The sequence below is a fragment of the Saimiri boliviensis genome, chromosome 12, assembly GCF_048565385.1.
Source record: "Saimiri boliviensis isolate mSaiBol1 chromosome 12, mSaiBol1.pri, whole genome shotgun sequence".
In the NCBI taxonomy this organism is placed as follows: Eukaryota; Metazoa; Chordata; class Mammalia; order Primates; family Cebidae; genus Saimiri; species Saimiri boliviensis.
In genome coordinates this window covers 17815181-17830224 of record NC_133460.1, presented here as the reverse complement: position 1 = coordinate 17830224, position 15044 = coordinate 17815181, and the positions used below count along the sequence as shown (strand labels likewise).

The following is a 15044-nucleotide window of genomic DNA, read 5'->3' as shown; positions in this document are numbered from 1 at the left end:
ATGGCTCTGCCATCTACTTGTTGCCCAAGTCAGAGACTGAGAAGTGTCTTTGCCTTTTCTCTCTTCTTTGACATCTAGGTCCAACACACTGCTAGTTATAGGCAGTTTTATCTCCCTAATGTGCCCTGAATCCATCCCTCTTTGGTTCCACTGACATTCCTGTAGCTCATCTCTTACATGGAATAGAATGTGGTCTTCCCATATGACCCCCTTGTTTATACTCTCCAGTCTCTCCAACTCCTCTCATATTGCTTCTAGAATAACATGCCCTTCCTTTGCTTAATAATCTTAAGTGCCTTCTCATTGCTTTCAGGGTATTTTGAAATGATGACATATGATGTCTTGCTATATAGTCCCTCTTTAGCTTTTCATCTTCATTTCTTTTTTTTTTTTTTTTTTTTTTTCTGAGACAGGGTCTTGCTCTGTTGCCCAGGCTAGAGTAAAGTGACATGATCATGGCTGACTATAGCTTCTACCTCTTGGGCTCAGGTGATCCTCCCACCTCAGCCTCCTAAGTAGCTGGGAATACAGACGTGCACTACCATGCCTAGCTTAATTTTTATTTTTTGTGGAGATGGAGTTTTGCCATGTTACCCAGGCTGGTGTTGAACTCCTGGGCTCAAGCATCTGCCCACCTTGGCCTCCCAAAGTGCTGGGATTACAGGTATGAGCCACTGTGCCTGGCCTTCATCTTCATTTCTCGTTACTCTTCAACTTACACTGTATTCTCTGCCATACAGAAATACGTTGCAGTTCCTGTTCAGACACCTCTGTGTCTAGAAGATGCAGTTCTCTGTGCCTGGAAAGCTCTTCCCCATTTCTTGTTTGGCTCTCTCCTCATGTGTCTTAGGCCACAGCTCATGTATGTGCTTCTCCAGGAAGCCTTCCCTGATTTCCTCATCTGGATTAGGTGCCCCTCCTATATGACTCCAGTGCCCTATGCTTATTTCTGCTGTGGTGTTTTCCCCTCTACTTGCGACTACCTGTGGTCCCCACTGGATTGAGTTTATTGTGAATAGGATCTAGTCTTTTATCACTTTTATCACCATTACTTACTGTAGCTCCTGCAAATAGTTGGTCCTTAGAAAATGTGTTTTAGGCCAGGCATAGTGGCTCATGCCTATAATTCCAACACTTTAGGAGGCCGAGGTAGGAGGATCACTTGAGCCCAGGAGTTCAAGACCAGCCTGGGCAACATGGCAAAACCCTGTGTCTACAAAAATTAAAATTTAGCCAGGTGTGGTGGTGCACACCTGTAGTCCTAGATACTCAGGAGGCTGAGGTGGGAGGATTACCTGAGCCCAAGAGGTGGAGGCTGCAGTGAGCTGAAATCATGCCACTGCACTCCAGCCTGGGTGACAGAGTGAGTCCCTGCCTCAAAAAATAAAATAAAATAAAATTTTGTTTGTTTGTTTGTTTTTTGTTTTATTTGAGACAGAGTCTCACTCTGTTGCCCAAGCTGGAGTGAAGTGGCATGATCTTGGCTGACTGCACTCTCTACCTCCCAGGTTCAAGCAATCCTCTTGCTTTAGCCTCAGAGTAGCCAGGACTACAGGCATCAGCCACTATGCTGGGCTAATTTTTGTATTTTTAGTAGAGATGGGGTTTCACCATGTTGGCCAGGCTGGTCTTGAACTCCTGACTAATCCTGCCTCAGCCTCCCAAAATGTTGGGATTACAGGCCACTGCACCTGGCCAGAAAATGTGTTTTAAGTGAATGAATTAATAAATTCTATTCCAGGTCCCTGCTGGAACAACTTGAGAAAATTTTCATGAAGATATATTTGCATTTTGAACAAACTGGTAGTAGAGACTGTAATAACTGATTCAAATGATTGAGTCTCTATGAAACTTTAAGACATTAGAACTCCATGTAGATAACTATTCTATAAGTCTGTAAGAGTGCCCCTGGCTGTATAATATGTAAAACGACATTTTATAGTAATTTTTAGAATGAAAATTTTTATTTCCTTTTTTTCACTTAAACCATCCCCCTCATTTTTATTCTTCTATCATAATTAAAATGCTTTATGTCCTTTCCCAGTTCTTATCCTATTTTTGATATCAAGAGAAAGATGTCTGTGTGATGAATTTCCCTGGCATGTCCTATCCTTTAGAATCTATTAATAATTTAAGCAGATTAAATGAGTTTAGTCATTTGGAATGAGGAAAAAGCGTAAAAATCATTTTTAAAATTTCCAAGTGAAAGTAGTTATTTCATTTTTAAAAGAGAATTATATATTAACAGATATATAATAATATAATATTTGGGAGGATGTAAGTGTATGCCTAATCTAGCTTTCCTTTTTTTTTTTTTTTTTTTTGAGACAGAGTCTCACTCTATCACCAGGCTGGAGTGCAGTGGCACGATCTTGGCTCACTGCAACCTCTGCCTCCTAGGTTCAAGCAATTCTCCTGCCTCAGCCTCCTGAGTAGCTGGGATTACAGGCGTGTGCCACCATGCCCAGCTAATTTTTATATTTTAGTAGAGACGGGGTTTCACCATGTTGGTCAGGCTGGTCTCAAACTCCTGACCTTGGGATCTGCCTGCCTCAGCCTCCCAAAGTCCTGGATTACATACTTGAGCCACTGTGCCCGGCAGCTTTACTTTTATAGTATATAATACCCTCTTATCTTCTTGCAAATCAAATGTCAACTTTCATTTTTTTCTTAACAAAAGCTATGCCTTCTAGATGTAAAATTTTCATATGTGTTTTAACATTTTTTTTGAGGGTGATTGTGCAAGCTTCAGTTTCATTGTTTATCCTACCACTAGCTGACATGGTCGATGCAAATTTACTAAAGTTCAATCAGCAGTAAGTATATTTATTCAAATGTTAGCTACAAAAACATCATATGTAGGCAGGACCTATCAGAGTCTGCATATCTCAGTTATATTACCACTACAAATCACATATCTGAAAGACAATCATAAGAGGCATCGCTAGGAACCAGGGGGCAGAATATAATAAGATAGCCATGCTTATTTGCCCTAGGCAACTTTTCCCCATTTCCAAAAGGACATCACAGTTTTTCATTTCTCAGGTTCACATAGCTGATATTACCACAGGCTTAAATCTCAGAAACCAAAGTGAAATCTCAGTTAGCTTTATGTTCTACATATGGCAATACGCCTTATTACACGGGACGGTTGGGCAAAATGGCCTTCACTCTGTGACACTGCAAGAATTAAAATTAAAAATCAAGGTCCATCTTATTCTTTCTTACTTGAGAAAGCCTAAGCTGCTGAGAGATTCCATTCTTTGGTATGATTATAAGCATTTTAGATCAGCTATAAAATGTACTTGATTGGCAAATATTTTCTGATATGTGCCCTATTTTACAGATTAGAGAGGAATGCATTATTTTAAGACAGAGGCACATCCTTTATTAGTTCTGCCAAAATGCTTATACTGCAAAGCCTCTTTTTTTTTTTTTCCCCCTGAGACAAGGTCTTGCTCTGTTGCTCAAGCTGAAGTGTGGTGGTGTGATCATAGCTCACTTCAGCCTCAAACTCCTGGGCTCATGGGATCCTCCAGCCTCAGTCTCCCAAGTAGCTAGGACTATATAGATGCATGCTACCATGCCCAGCTAGTTTTTAAATATATGTATGTCATAGAGATAGGGATCTTGCTATGTTGCCAGACTAGTCTTGAACTCCTGGTCTCAATAGATCCTCCTGTTTGGCCTCCCAAAAGTGCTGAGATTATGGATGTGAACCACTGCACCCAGCCCTCTCTTTAATTTTTAATGCAAATTAAATTGAGAAGAGATTTGTCAGCTACCTGAATTTCTCTTTGTATAATTCCTTTCCTGTTGCAGGGTTTTGTTGCTAGCTCATTTTTGGGGTGAGAAGCAAGGTGGTGAGCTTCTTTCAGTCCAGGGCCATGTCTTCACTTATGTCTCCTTCGTGTCTGGAAAACTGAACAGCTCAAAATTCCTTTTGAATGAATACCTAAACAAGCAATAACTTCCGTAAACATCTCTCACCTTTCAAATTCCTTTTGAATTAGATAGGTTACAAATAAATAAAATGTCTTTAACAGTGGGAAAGGGAAAGGCAATAACATTTACCAAATGCCAATGTCCAAATGAGCTTGCATGGCTGTTTGCTCATTCAGGTCTTGCAGCACTCTTGAGTGGTAGATATTGACTTGACAAATATTTATTGATTTTTTTCCTTTGCATCAGGCAATGTGGTAAATGCTGAGGATTTAATTAAGTAGGTCTTGTAATGAACTCTCCAAGTTATCTGATGTTCTTCCTTCTCTCTAAAACAGGGGTCTCCAACTCCTGGGTCACAGACCAGTATTGGTCTATGGCCTGTTAGGAGCTGGTCTGTATAGCAGGATGTGAGTGGTCAGTGAGCAAACATTACTGCCTGAGCTACACCTCCTGGCAGATCAGCGGTGGTATTAGATTCTCACAGGAGCGCAAATCCTATTGTGAACTGCGCATGTAAGGGATCCAGGTTAAGCACTCCTTGTGAGAATCTAATGCCTGATGATCTGTCACAGTCTCCCATCAGCCCCAGATGGGACTGTCTAGTTGCAGGTAAACAAGCTCAGGGCTCCCACTGATTCTACACGATGGTGAGTTATATAATTATGTCATTATATATTATAATGTAATAATAATAGGAATAAAGTGTACAATAAATGTAATGCATTTGAATCATCCCAAAACCAACTCCCCTGGTCCGTGGAAAAATTATCTTCGATGAAACTGGTCCCTGATGCCAAAATGGTTGGAGACCATTGCTCTAAAATGTACTTATTCACATGGTGTACACTAGGTTTGTGACCAAATGGCTACTCTTGAGGACTCGTGTCCTTTTCTACTCCCATGATTTAGTGTATCCTTACCAAGGGTCAGTGCTTTTCATTTCAAATCTATTAATGTCAGATGTACTTGTTACTGTAATTGCAAAATTTAATTGCACTTACATTTTATAACCTTAGGAAATATATATGGGAAATGAAAGTTACTTTTATGAAAATTAAGTTGAATATTAAGCTTTCTAAAGCTAGACTCAATAAAGATTGAATTATAGGGCTGAGCATGGTGGCTCACACCCATAATCCCAGCACTTTGGGAGGCTGAAGCAGGAGGACTGCTCAAGGCCTGAAGCTTGAGACCAGCCTAGGCAACATTAAAGCAAAAGAAGGAGGAGGAGGAGGAGGAGGAGAGAGGAGGAGGAAAGAAAGAAATAAAATTAATTAATTAATTGAGTTGTAAATAATTACCATTACATTTGATGTAGTGGAAACTAAGTATCTTTTGGGGAAAGTCACAGAAGTCTAAAGATATTCTGTACCCAGTTTGCTTCATAAGTGACTTTAGGTTCTCTTTATAACTTACAGTAGAAACTGCCTATCATGTAATATGGATCCTATTTATACAAGAAAGATAGCCCAGCACTTTCATCAATGGACCTATACTCAATGAAAAACCCAAAGAAAAGATTGATGAATGAGTATAGTTAAGTTAAAATGGAATGGTTAATGTCTCTTCTTTTAAAAATGATTTTATTTTGGCTGGGCATAGTGGCTCATGCCTATAATCCCAGCACTTTCGGAGGCTGAGGTGGGCAGATCACAAAGTCTGGAGTTCAAGACCAGCAAGTTCCAGCCAGCCTGGCCAACATGGTGAAACCCTGTCTCTACTAAAAATACAAAAAATTAGCTAGCTGTGGTGGCACATGCATGTAATCCCAGCTATTTGGGAGGCTGAGGCAGGAGAATCGCTTGAACTCAGGAGGTGAAGGTTGCAGTGAGCGAAGATCACACCATAACACTCCAGCCTAGGTGACAGAGTGAGACTCTGTCTCAGAAAAAAAAAAAATTTTTTTTGCTTGAGGAGACTGTCTCGCTAATCATGTTGGAGAAGACAAAAACCAGTGAGCAAAATCAGGCATATCCTCTGTCCTCATGATACTTATAGTCTAGTGGGGGAGAGAGAGAGCCATTATACTGTCAGACAATCAAAGTTATCTCCATTTTTATGAAACTAAGACTTTGCAGAAATTAATGTTCCCAAGATAATATAACCAGCAGACTGAAGAACAGAGGATCAAACCCAAGCTCTTATTATAAAATTAAACTTCCTTTAATTCTCAGGCCTTGTCTTTCTTTTATTTTTTTCCCTCCATTTCTTCTTCTTTCTTCTCCTTCCCGTTGTCTTCTTTTTTCTCCTCCTGAGTTGCAAGGTTTCCATCATTAGTTGAAATATGAGAAGATTTCAGTTTATTCAGTCAATGCACTTGATTTACTTTACATGACATGATTATTTAAAAAATTATATGGAGGAGTCTTATCAGGAATACATTAAGGAGTCCTTAATAAAACGTGGGCAGAAAAATGTAGGCGTGAATCCCAGTTTTACCATTTACTAGCTGTGTGACTATGGATGAGTTAATCTGCTTTCCCATCTCTAAAACAGAGCTGGTAATATCTCACTCATGGGATTGTCATGGGATTTAAATGAAATAATAAGAGCACATAACATAGTAGAGGACACAAATAGCACTCACTTAATGGGCCTGTAACAGATGAGCTGTGTCTTCTCTTTGGATCTTAGTTTCTTCATCTAAGAGGTTCTGCTGGGTACAGTGTCTTACACCTCTAATCCCAACACTTTGGGAGGCCAGGGTGGGAGGACCACTTGAGTCCAAGAGATTGAGACCAGCCTGGGAAACATGGAGAGATCCCATCCCTACAAAAAATACAAAAATTAGCCAGGCATGGTGGCACATGCTAGCAGTCACAGCTGAGGCTGAGGTGGGAGGATCACTTGGGCCCAGGAACTCAAGGCTGCAGCAAGCCAAGATTGTGCCACTGCACTCCAGCCTGGGAGACAGAGTGAGACCCTGTCTAACAACAACAACAAAAAGATTCTGGCCAGGCACAGTGGCTCATGCCTATAATCCCAATACTTTTGGGAGACCACTTTGGGAGGACAGCTTGAGGCCAACAGTTCAAGACCAACGCAGGCAACATGGCAAGACCCTGTCTCTAAAAAAAAGAAAAAGAAGCCAGACACGGTGGCTCACCCCCATAATCCCAGCACTTTGGGAGGCTGAGGTGGGTGGATCATGAGGTCAGGGGTTTAAGATCAGCCAGACCAACATGGTGAAACCGCGTCTCTATTAAAAATACAAATATTAGCCGAGTATGGTGGTGCATGCCTGTAATCTCAGCTACTTGGGAGCTGAGACAGGAGAATCACTTGAACCCAGGAGGCAAAGGCTACAGTGAGCAGAGATCATGCCACTGTACACCAGCCTAGGGAATACAGCAAGATTCCATCTCAAAAAAAAAAAAAGGAAAAGAAAAAGAGTTAGGGCCGGGCGCAGTGGCTCAAGCCTGTAATCCCAGCACTTTGGGAGGCTGAGACGGGTGGATCACGAGGTCAAGAGATCGAGACCATCCTGGTCCACATGGTGAAACCCCGTCTCTACTAAAAATACAAAAAATTAGCTGGGCGTGGTGGCGCGTGCCTGTAATCCCAGCTACTCAGGAGGCTGAGGCAAGAGAATTGCCTGAACCCAGGAGGCGGAGGTTGCGGTGAGCCGAGATCGCGCCATTGCACTCCAGCCTGGGTAACAAGAGCGAAACTCCATCTCAAAAAAAAAAAAAAAAAAAAAAAAGAAAAAGAGTTAGGTTTTAGGTTTTTCCCACCATGGCACATGTACACCTACATAGCAAACCTGCACATTTAGCACAAGTATCCCAGAACTTAAAGTAAAATTAAAAAAAAAAATTAAAGAGTGAAGTTTTTCTAGTTTTATAATATTTTATAACTAAAAGGTTAATATTTTATAATACTATACTTTTTTATTGTTTACTTAGGATCAAGGAAGACTTCATACACAAAGAGATCCTTGATACAAATTGTATATATGGAGATATATATATATATACACACACACACACACACACACATGTAATTCGTATGTGATATAGACCCATGCTATTTTTGTCTGTTCCAGGTCACCCCTTCCCTCAGTGCTTTTCGGCATTAATGCTTTGTTTACCAAATCTGCCCAGTACCATGGTGGTACTCTCCAGACTAAACCAGTATGAATATGAAAAGACAAATAGGTAAAGTAAAAAAAAAAAAAACAACAAAAAAAACCCTTTTGAAATAACATGGAAGAAACATGAAAGCAAATATAACCTTTTACATTAATTACTAAGCAATTATCTTGACCTTTGGATAGTATTAGTCACTAACTCATATCTTTGGTAAGCTATAATAAAAAGTATTAGTGTCAAGTTCAGAAGAGTATCTTTAAGTAATTCTTTAAATTATGTACATACATGCCTTCACACTAAGCTACATATTGATTACTTTAAGTTATTCATTCATTTATTATTTCATTTCACAAATGTTTTTGAGTGCCTGCTATTATAATCCAGGTACAAAAGTCCTACAGGATGAATATGAACCTTCTAAGGGGCCATACAGATGACAAATACTGTGATAAAGGACCCACCAGAAGTATAATGAGACTGTGGGAATTCAGAGAAGAGATTCCTATCTGGTTTGCCTAGGGTCAGAGTGAACTTCACAGAAGAGGGTTTCTTCAGCTGAGTTTTGGAGGCTGAGGGGGATTTTTCTCCTGACCATGGAGGAATGTGATTCCAAGTAAAAAAACAAACAAACAAACAAAAAACAGCATGGCAAATATTTTGAAGCATGAGTAAACTTGCAATAAGCTATTCGTTTATTCATCCAATAAATATTGAGAGCCTATCAAGTGTTGAGCTCTACATATGGCAAAGAGGTATAGCAGTAAACAAAATGGCAAAAATCTCTGCCCTCATAGAGCTTACATTCTATTGGGAGGGAGGCAGACCAAGAAATGAAGTAAGTAAAATATATAGTATGTTAAATGGTGATTCATTCTCTGGTAGGAAAAAAAAGCAAGAAAGAAAATAGGAAGGGTTGGGGGAAGGTGCATTTTTTTTTTTTTTTTTTTAAATTTAGAAACAGGGTCTCATTCTGTCACCCAGGCTGGAGTGCAGTGGTGCAATCATAGTTCACTGCAGCCTCAAACTCCCAGGCTCAAGTAATCCTCCTGCCTCAGCCTCCCAAGTAGCTGGGACTACAGGCACGTGCCTCCATGCCCAGCTAATTTTTTTTTTTTTTTTTTTTGAGATGGAGTTTCACTCTCGTTACCCAGGCTGGAGTGCAATGGCGCAACCTTGGCTCACTGCAACCTCTGCCTCCTGGGTTCAGGCAATTCTCCTGCCTCAGCCTCCTGAGTAGCTGGGATTACAGGCACGCGCCACCATGCCCAGCTAATTTTTTTGTATTTTTAGTAGAGAGGGGGTTTCACCATGTTGACCAGGATGGTCTCGATCTCTTGACCTGTGATCCACCTGCCTCGGCCTCCCAAAGTGCTGGCCTGGCTGACCCAGCTAATTTTTTAAAGTTTTTTTTTTTTTTTTTTTTTTTTTCCCGAGATGTGAGTCTCACTTCATTGCCCAGGCTGGAATGCAATGGCATGATCTTGGCTCACTGCAACCTCTGCCCCCCAGGTTCAAGTGATTCTCCTGCCTCAGTCTCCCAAGTAGCAGGGATTACAGGGACCTGCCACCGTGCCTAGCTAATTTTTGTATTTTTAGTAGAGATGGGGTTTCACAATATTGGCCAGGCTGGTCTTGAACTCCTAACCTTGTGATCCACCTGGCTTAGCAACCCAAAGTGCTGGGATTACAGGTGTGAGCCACCACACCTGGCCATCTTTAAAAGTTTTTAATAGAGGCGGGGTTTTGCTGTGTTGCCCAGGCTGGTCTTGAACTCCTGGACTCAAGTAATCCTCCCACTTAGGCTTCCCAAAGCACTAGGATTACAGGTGTGAGCCACTGTGCCCACACAAAGCTGCATGTTTAATTAGACTGGTGGCAAAGCCCTCACAAAGAAGGTAACATTTGATTAAAGACCTGAAGGAACATGGCAGGGAAGCAGGGAGGCTCTCCTGGGGAAGTGTTCCTGGAAGAGAACACAGCAGGTGCAAAGGCCCTGAGGGGCAGCATGCCTGGCATTCTAGCTGGTAAGGAGGCCAGCATGGCTGGAGCAGAGTAAGCAAGAGGGAGGGAACAGGAATGTGGAGGGAGGCCAGATTGCATAGGGCCTTGCAGCTCTGTTTGTTACTTTGATTTCACCATAAGGTGAAGGAGATGGTGAAATAGTGAGGGATTAATTGACTGATTTAGTAGATTTTGTTTTTCAAAGCAGTTTTAGATTCACAAAGAAGTTGTGCCAAAAGTATACCCTATCCCCACACATGCGCAGCCTCCCCCATCATCAACATCCCCCACCAGAGTGGTACCTTTGTTACAATCGATGAACCTACACTGATACATTATTAGAACCCAAAGTCTGTAATTCACATTAGAGTTCACTCTTGGTGTTGTGCATTCTACGGTTTGGGCAAATGTATAATGACATGCATCCATGATTGTAGTATCATAAAAGATAGCTTCACTGACCCAAATGTCCTCTGTGCTCTACCTATTCATCCTTCCCTCCCCACTGACCTCAGGAAAACAGTGATCTGTTTTACTGTCTCCCTAATTTTGCCTCCTTTTTTTTGAGACGGAGTTTCGCTCTTGTTGCCCAGGCTGGAGTGCAGTGACAAGATCTCGGCTCACTGCAACCTCCACTTTCCGGGTTCAAGAGATTCTCCTGCCTAAGCCCCCTGAATAGCTGGGATTACAGGTATGTACCACCACGCCCAGCTAATTTTGTATTTTTAGTAGAGATGGGGTTTCTCCATGTTGGTCAGGCTGGCCTCTAACTCCAGACCTCAGGTGATCTGCTCACCTTGGCCTCCCAAAGTGCTGGGATTACAGGTGTGAGCCACTGCGCCCAGCACAAAAGTTTTAAAAGTTGTACAGTAAACTACATTCAACTATTTACAACCTACTATATTAATTTTATCACATATTAATCTATCCATCCTTCTGTGAATCAAACCATCTTCTTTTTCCTCACAACTTTTTATTATAAAATTTTCCAAATATAAAAAAAATTTAAAGAAAAATGCAGAGAAAATAAATTCATATACCTACTTCTTAGATTCATCAATTGCTGACATTTTGCCATATTTGGTTTATCTGTATCTCTGTGTGTATATGAGTTCTGTTCTCTGGACTATTTATTTTTATTTTCTATTTTTATTTTGATTTTTAGAGATGGCATTCTGCTTTGCACCCAGGCTAACAGGGAAGGGGTAAAATCATATAGCTCATTGCAGCCTCAAATTTATTTTATTTTTTTTAGAGATGGGGTCTTACCGTGTTGCTCAGCCTGATCTCCAACTCCTGGCCTCAAGTGATCCTCCCACTTCAGTCTCCCTAGCTTTTGGGATCATAGGTGTGAGCCACTGTGCCCAGCCACTTTATATGTTGAAGTCTGTGTCATGTCATGACATAAGGTGCTTTATCATTCTCATTTTTTTTTTTTTTTTGGAAAAAAGAAAGAAAAAGAAAAAAAGAAAAAGAGAAAGAAAAAAAAAGAATGAAAGAGAGAAAGAGGAAGAGAAAGAGGGAGAGAGAACGGGAGTCTTGCTTTATTGCCCAGGCTAGAATGCAGTCTAAAAATGGGTATTAAAAACCTCTTTTTTGCCAATAATTGTGCTTAACAATGGAGACAGGAAGGAATAAGGGAGGAAAATAACAAACAAGCAGCCAACCAATATTTCATTTGAACCTGTGAAATGCTATGCAATTACTGAGGAGTGATTTACTTCCAATTATGTAGTCACTTTTAGAGTAGGTGTGATGTGGTACTAAGAAGAATGAACGTTTTGTGGATTTGGGGTGGAGAGTTCTGTAAATGTTTATTAAGTTTACTTGTTCCAGGTCTGAGTTCAAGTCCTGGATATCCTTGTTAATTTTCTGTCTCGTTGATCTGTCTAATATTGACAATGTGATGTTAAAGTCTCCCAAGATTATTGTGTGGGAGTCTAAAACTGTAAGTCATTAAAAACTTGCCTTATGTATCTGGGTGCTCCTGTATTGGGTGTGCATATATTTAGGATCGTTAGCTCTTCTTGTTGCATTGATCCTTTTACCATTATGTAATGTCCTTCTTTGCCTCTTTTGATCTTTGTTGCTTTAAAGTCTATATTATGAGAGGCGAGAATTGCAACTCCTCCTTTTTACTATTTTTTTTTTTTTTGCTCTCCATTTGGTTGGTAAATCTTTCTCCATCCCTTTTTTTTTTTAAATAAGAAGAAAAATACTTCATTATACAATAAACAACCCTCATGCATTTCAATGTTGCCACCAATAACACTAAGGACTCCCACTTCTATTTATTTCTGATCATCACTGCCCTATACCCTACCCCCAGCTCCATCAAGCTTCAACAGGCATCAGTATTTTTCATAGCCCCTGGCTTATTCCATTGTGAAGCCAATATGGGAATCTAGAGATTGACTTCCTTGGAAACAGAGGCTCTAGAGACTAATTCTTGTTGGCTCAGCTATAGACACGTTGGCAGCCAGACACATTGGCACACTAGTCTTATGGTATTATAAGCATTTTTAGAGGTATAAACTCAGCACACTCAAGTGTCATTTATCTTTGAGTAATAATTTAACACTTGGCATTTGGTGTCCTCACATAACTAATGCCTGACTGAAAATGTCTGACTGAAGTTCACAGGTTCATTGTACACTTAGCAGGATATGGTTTGGTGATAAGACAATTCTTTGAGATTCGCCAGTGTAAAGAATTTACCAAAAATGTGACTGGGCGTGGTGGCTCTCGACTGAGGTTGGATCTCTTGAGTCCAGGAGTTCAAGGCCAGTCTGGGCAACATGGTAAGACCCTGTCTCTACAAAAAATACACAAATTAGCCACATGTGGTGGTACACATCTGTAGTCCCAGCTACTCAGTAGGCTAAGGCAAGAGAATAACTTGAGCCCGGGAGGTCAAGACTGCAGTGAACTGTGATTGCACCACTGCACTCCAGCCTGGGCGACACAGTGAGATCTTGTCTCAACAACAACCAAAAAAAGTATTTAGCAAAAATATTTACTTGAAACAAATTTCAAACTTATGAGTACGTTTTCTAATATCCAATTATTATTTTACTGTTAACATGCTCAGAACTGTATAGCTCAGGGGTATGATTCTTCCCACTGACATTTTCAAAAGATTCCTTGATACAGTTAGAGAAATGTTGATTCTCCAGGGAATATTATTTTACTACATTTTATAGATCTACTTATTTAATAGTGACTCAAAGATATACTGTCCAGCAGCCAGTGAATGTAATGGTTAAGTTTGTTGTTAGTGGAGATTTATAACTGGGATAACTAATTGGGCAAGAAAACCAATATATAATCTCTTATAATTATCCGGGATAAGGTACTTCATGTAGTAAAGATAGAAATGGGTTGTCTTAAATGCTTTATATACGCATTATATAAAGCATATATAAAGCATTTAAAATTTGTGACTGGGGGAGGGACGGGGGGTGGGGAGGTGGGAAGAGACAGCATGGGGAGAAATGACAGATACAGATGAGGGGAAGGAAGGCAGCAAACCACACTGCCATGTGTGTACCTATGCAACAATCTTGCATGTTCTTCACATGTACCTAACCCAAAACCTAAAATGCAATAAAAAAAAAAAATTTGTGGCTGGGCCCAGTGGCTCATGCCTATAATCCTAGCACTTTGGGAGGCCTAGGCAGGCAGATGACTTGAGCCCAGGAGTTCGACACGAGCCTGGGAAACATGGTGAGACCCCCATCTCTACAAAAATACAAAAATTAACCAGGTACAGTGGCACACACCTGTAGTCCCAGATACTCGGGAGGCTGAGGCTAGAGAATCACTTGAGCCCAGGAAGCAGAGGTTAAAGTGGGCCGAGATTGTGCCACTGTGCTCCAGCCTGGGTGACAGTGAGACCCTGTATCAAAAAAAAAAAAAAAAAAAAAAAAAATTGCAAGCACATTTTGCACAAAAAATAAACAATGACAATGAAGTTCTAGTATATTAAAGGAAAAGGGCTATCGTTTTCACTAGGCCCACTAGGCATGCTTGCACTCTTTCTTCCGCAAACATTTATGAGTGCCTACTAGTATTAGCGCTGGAGTCCTAATACTTTTTTTTTTTTTTGGGACAGAGTCTCACTCTGTCGCCAGGCTGGAGTGCAATGGCATGATCTCGGCTCACTGCAGCCTCCACCTCCCAGGTTCAAGTGATTCTCCTCCCTCAGCCTCTCTAGTAGCTGGGAACCACACCCAGCTAATTTTTGTATTTTTTCAGTAGAGACAGGGTTTCACCATGTTGGCCAGAACGATCTCAATCTCCTGACCTTGTGATCTGCTTGCCTCGGCCTCCCAAAGTTTTTTTTTTAAGAGACTTGCTCTATTGCCCAGGCTGGAATTCAGTGGAATGATCATAGCTCACTGCAGTCTCAAACTCCTGGGCTCAAGTGATCCTCCCACCTCAGTCTCCCAAGTAGCTAGGATACAGGTGCACGGCACCATGCCTGGCTAATTTTTTTTTTTTTTTTTTTTTGAGACAGAATCTCACTCTGTTACCCAGGCTGGAGTGCAGTGGCATGATCTTGGCTCACTGCAACCTCCACCTCCTGGATTCAAGTGATTCTCCTGCCTTAGCCTTCCAAGTAGCTGGGATTACAGGTATGTACCACCATGCCCAGCTTATTTTTGTATTTTTTGTAGAGACAGGACCTCACCATGTTGCCCAGGCTGGTCTCTAACTCCTAGGCTCAAGTCATCTGCCTGCCTTAGCCTCCCAAAATGCTGGGATTACAGGCATGAGGCACCCTGCCTGGCCCTTAAAACTAATTTTAAAACTGCTTTTTGAAAACAAGTGCTATCCTAAAAAAAAGCAACAGCCTCGATATTCTCAGGCAAGAGCTGGCTCCTGCTTGTTTAATGACCTCTGTTCATATTAGGACTAAATTGGTGGTTTTATGCAATGTTAAAGATTAGGTTATATAGAAAGGAAAGAGCTAATCTTATGTATTTTACTTGGGGCTGGTGGACT

General features: G+C 41.0%; 1 protein-coding gene across 8 annotated transcripts in view; it reads right to left on the bottom strand.

Moving 5' to 3' along the window:
* The window catches only part of CDR2 (cerebellar degeneration related protein 2), a 110830-nt gene that overhangs the window by 50412 nt on the left and 45374 nt on the right, over positions 1-15044 (bottom strand). For 6 of the 8 annotated variants that reach the window (XM_074381935.1, XM_074381932.1, XM_074381931.1 and 3 more), the window contains one exon: positions 12756-12852. The exons of the other annotated variants lie outside the window; for them this stretch is intronic. In XM_074381935.1, the coding sequence (XP_074238036.1) occupies positions 12756-12852 (97 nt within the window). The remainder of the gene's footprint in view (positions 1-12755; positions 12853-15044) is intronic. 8 annotated transcript variants of the gene reach the window in all.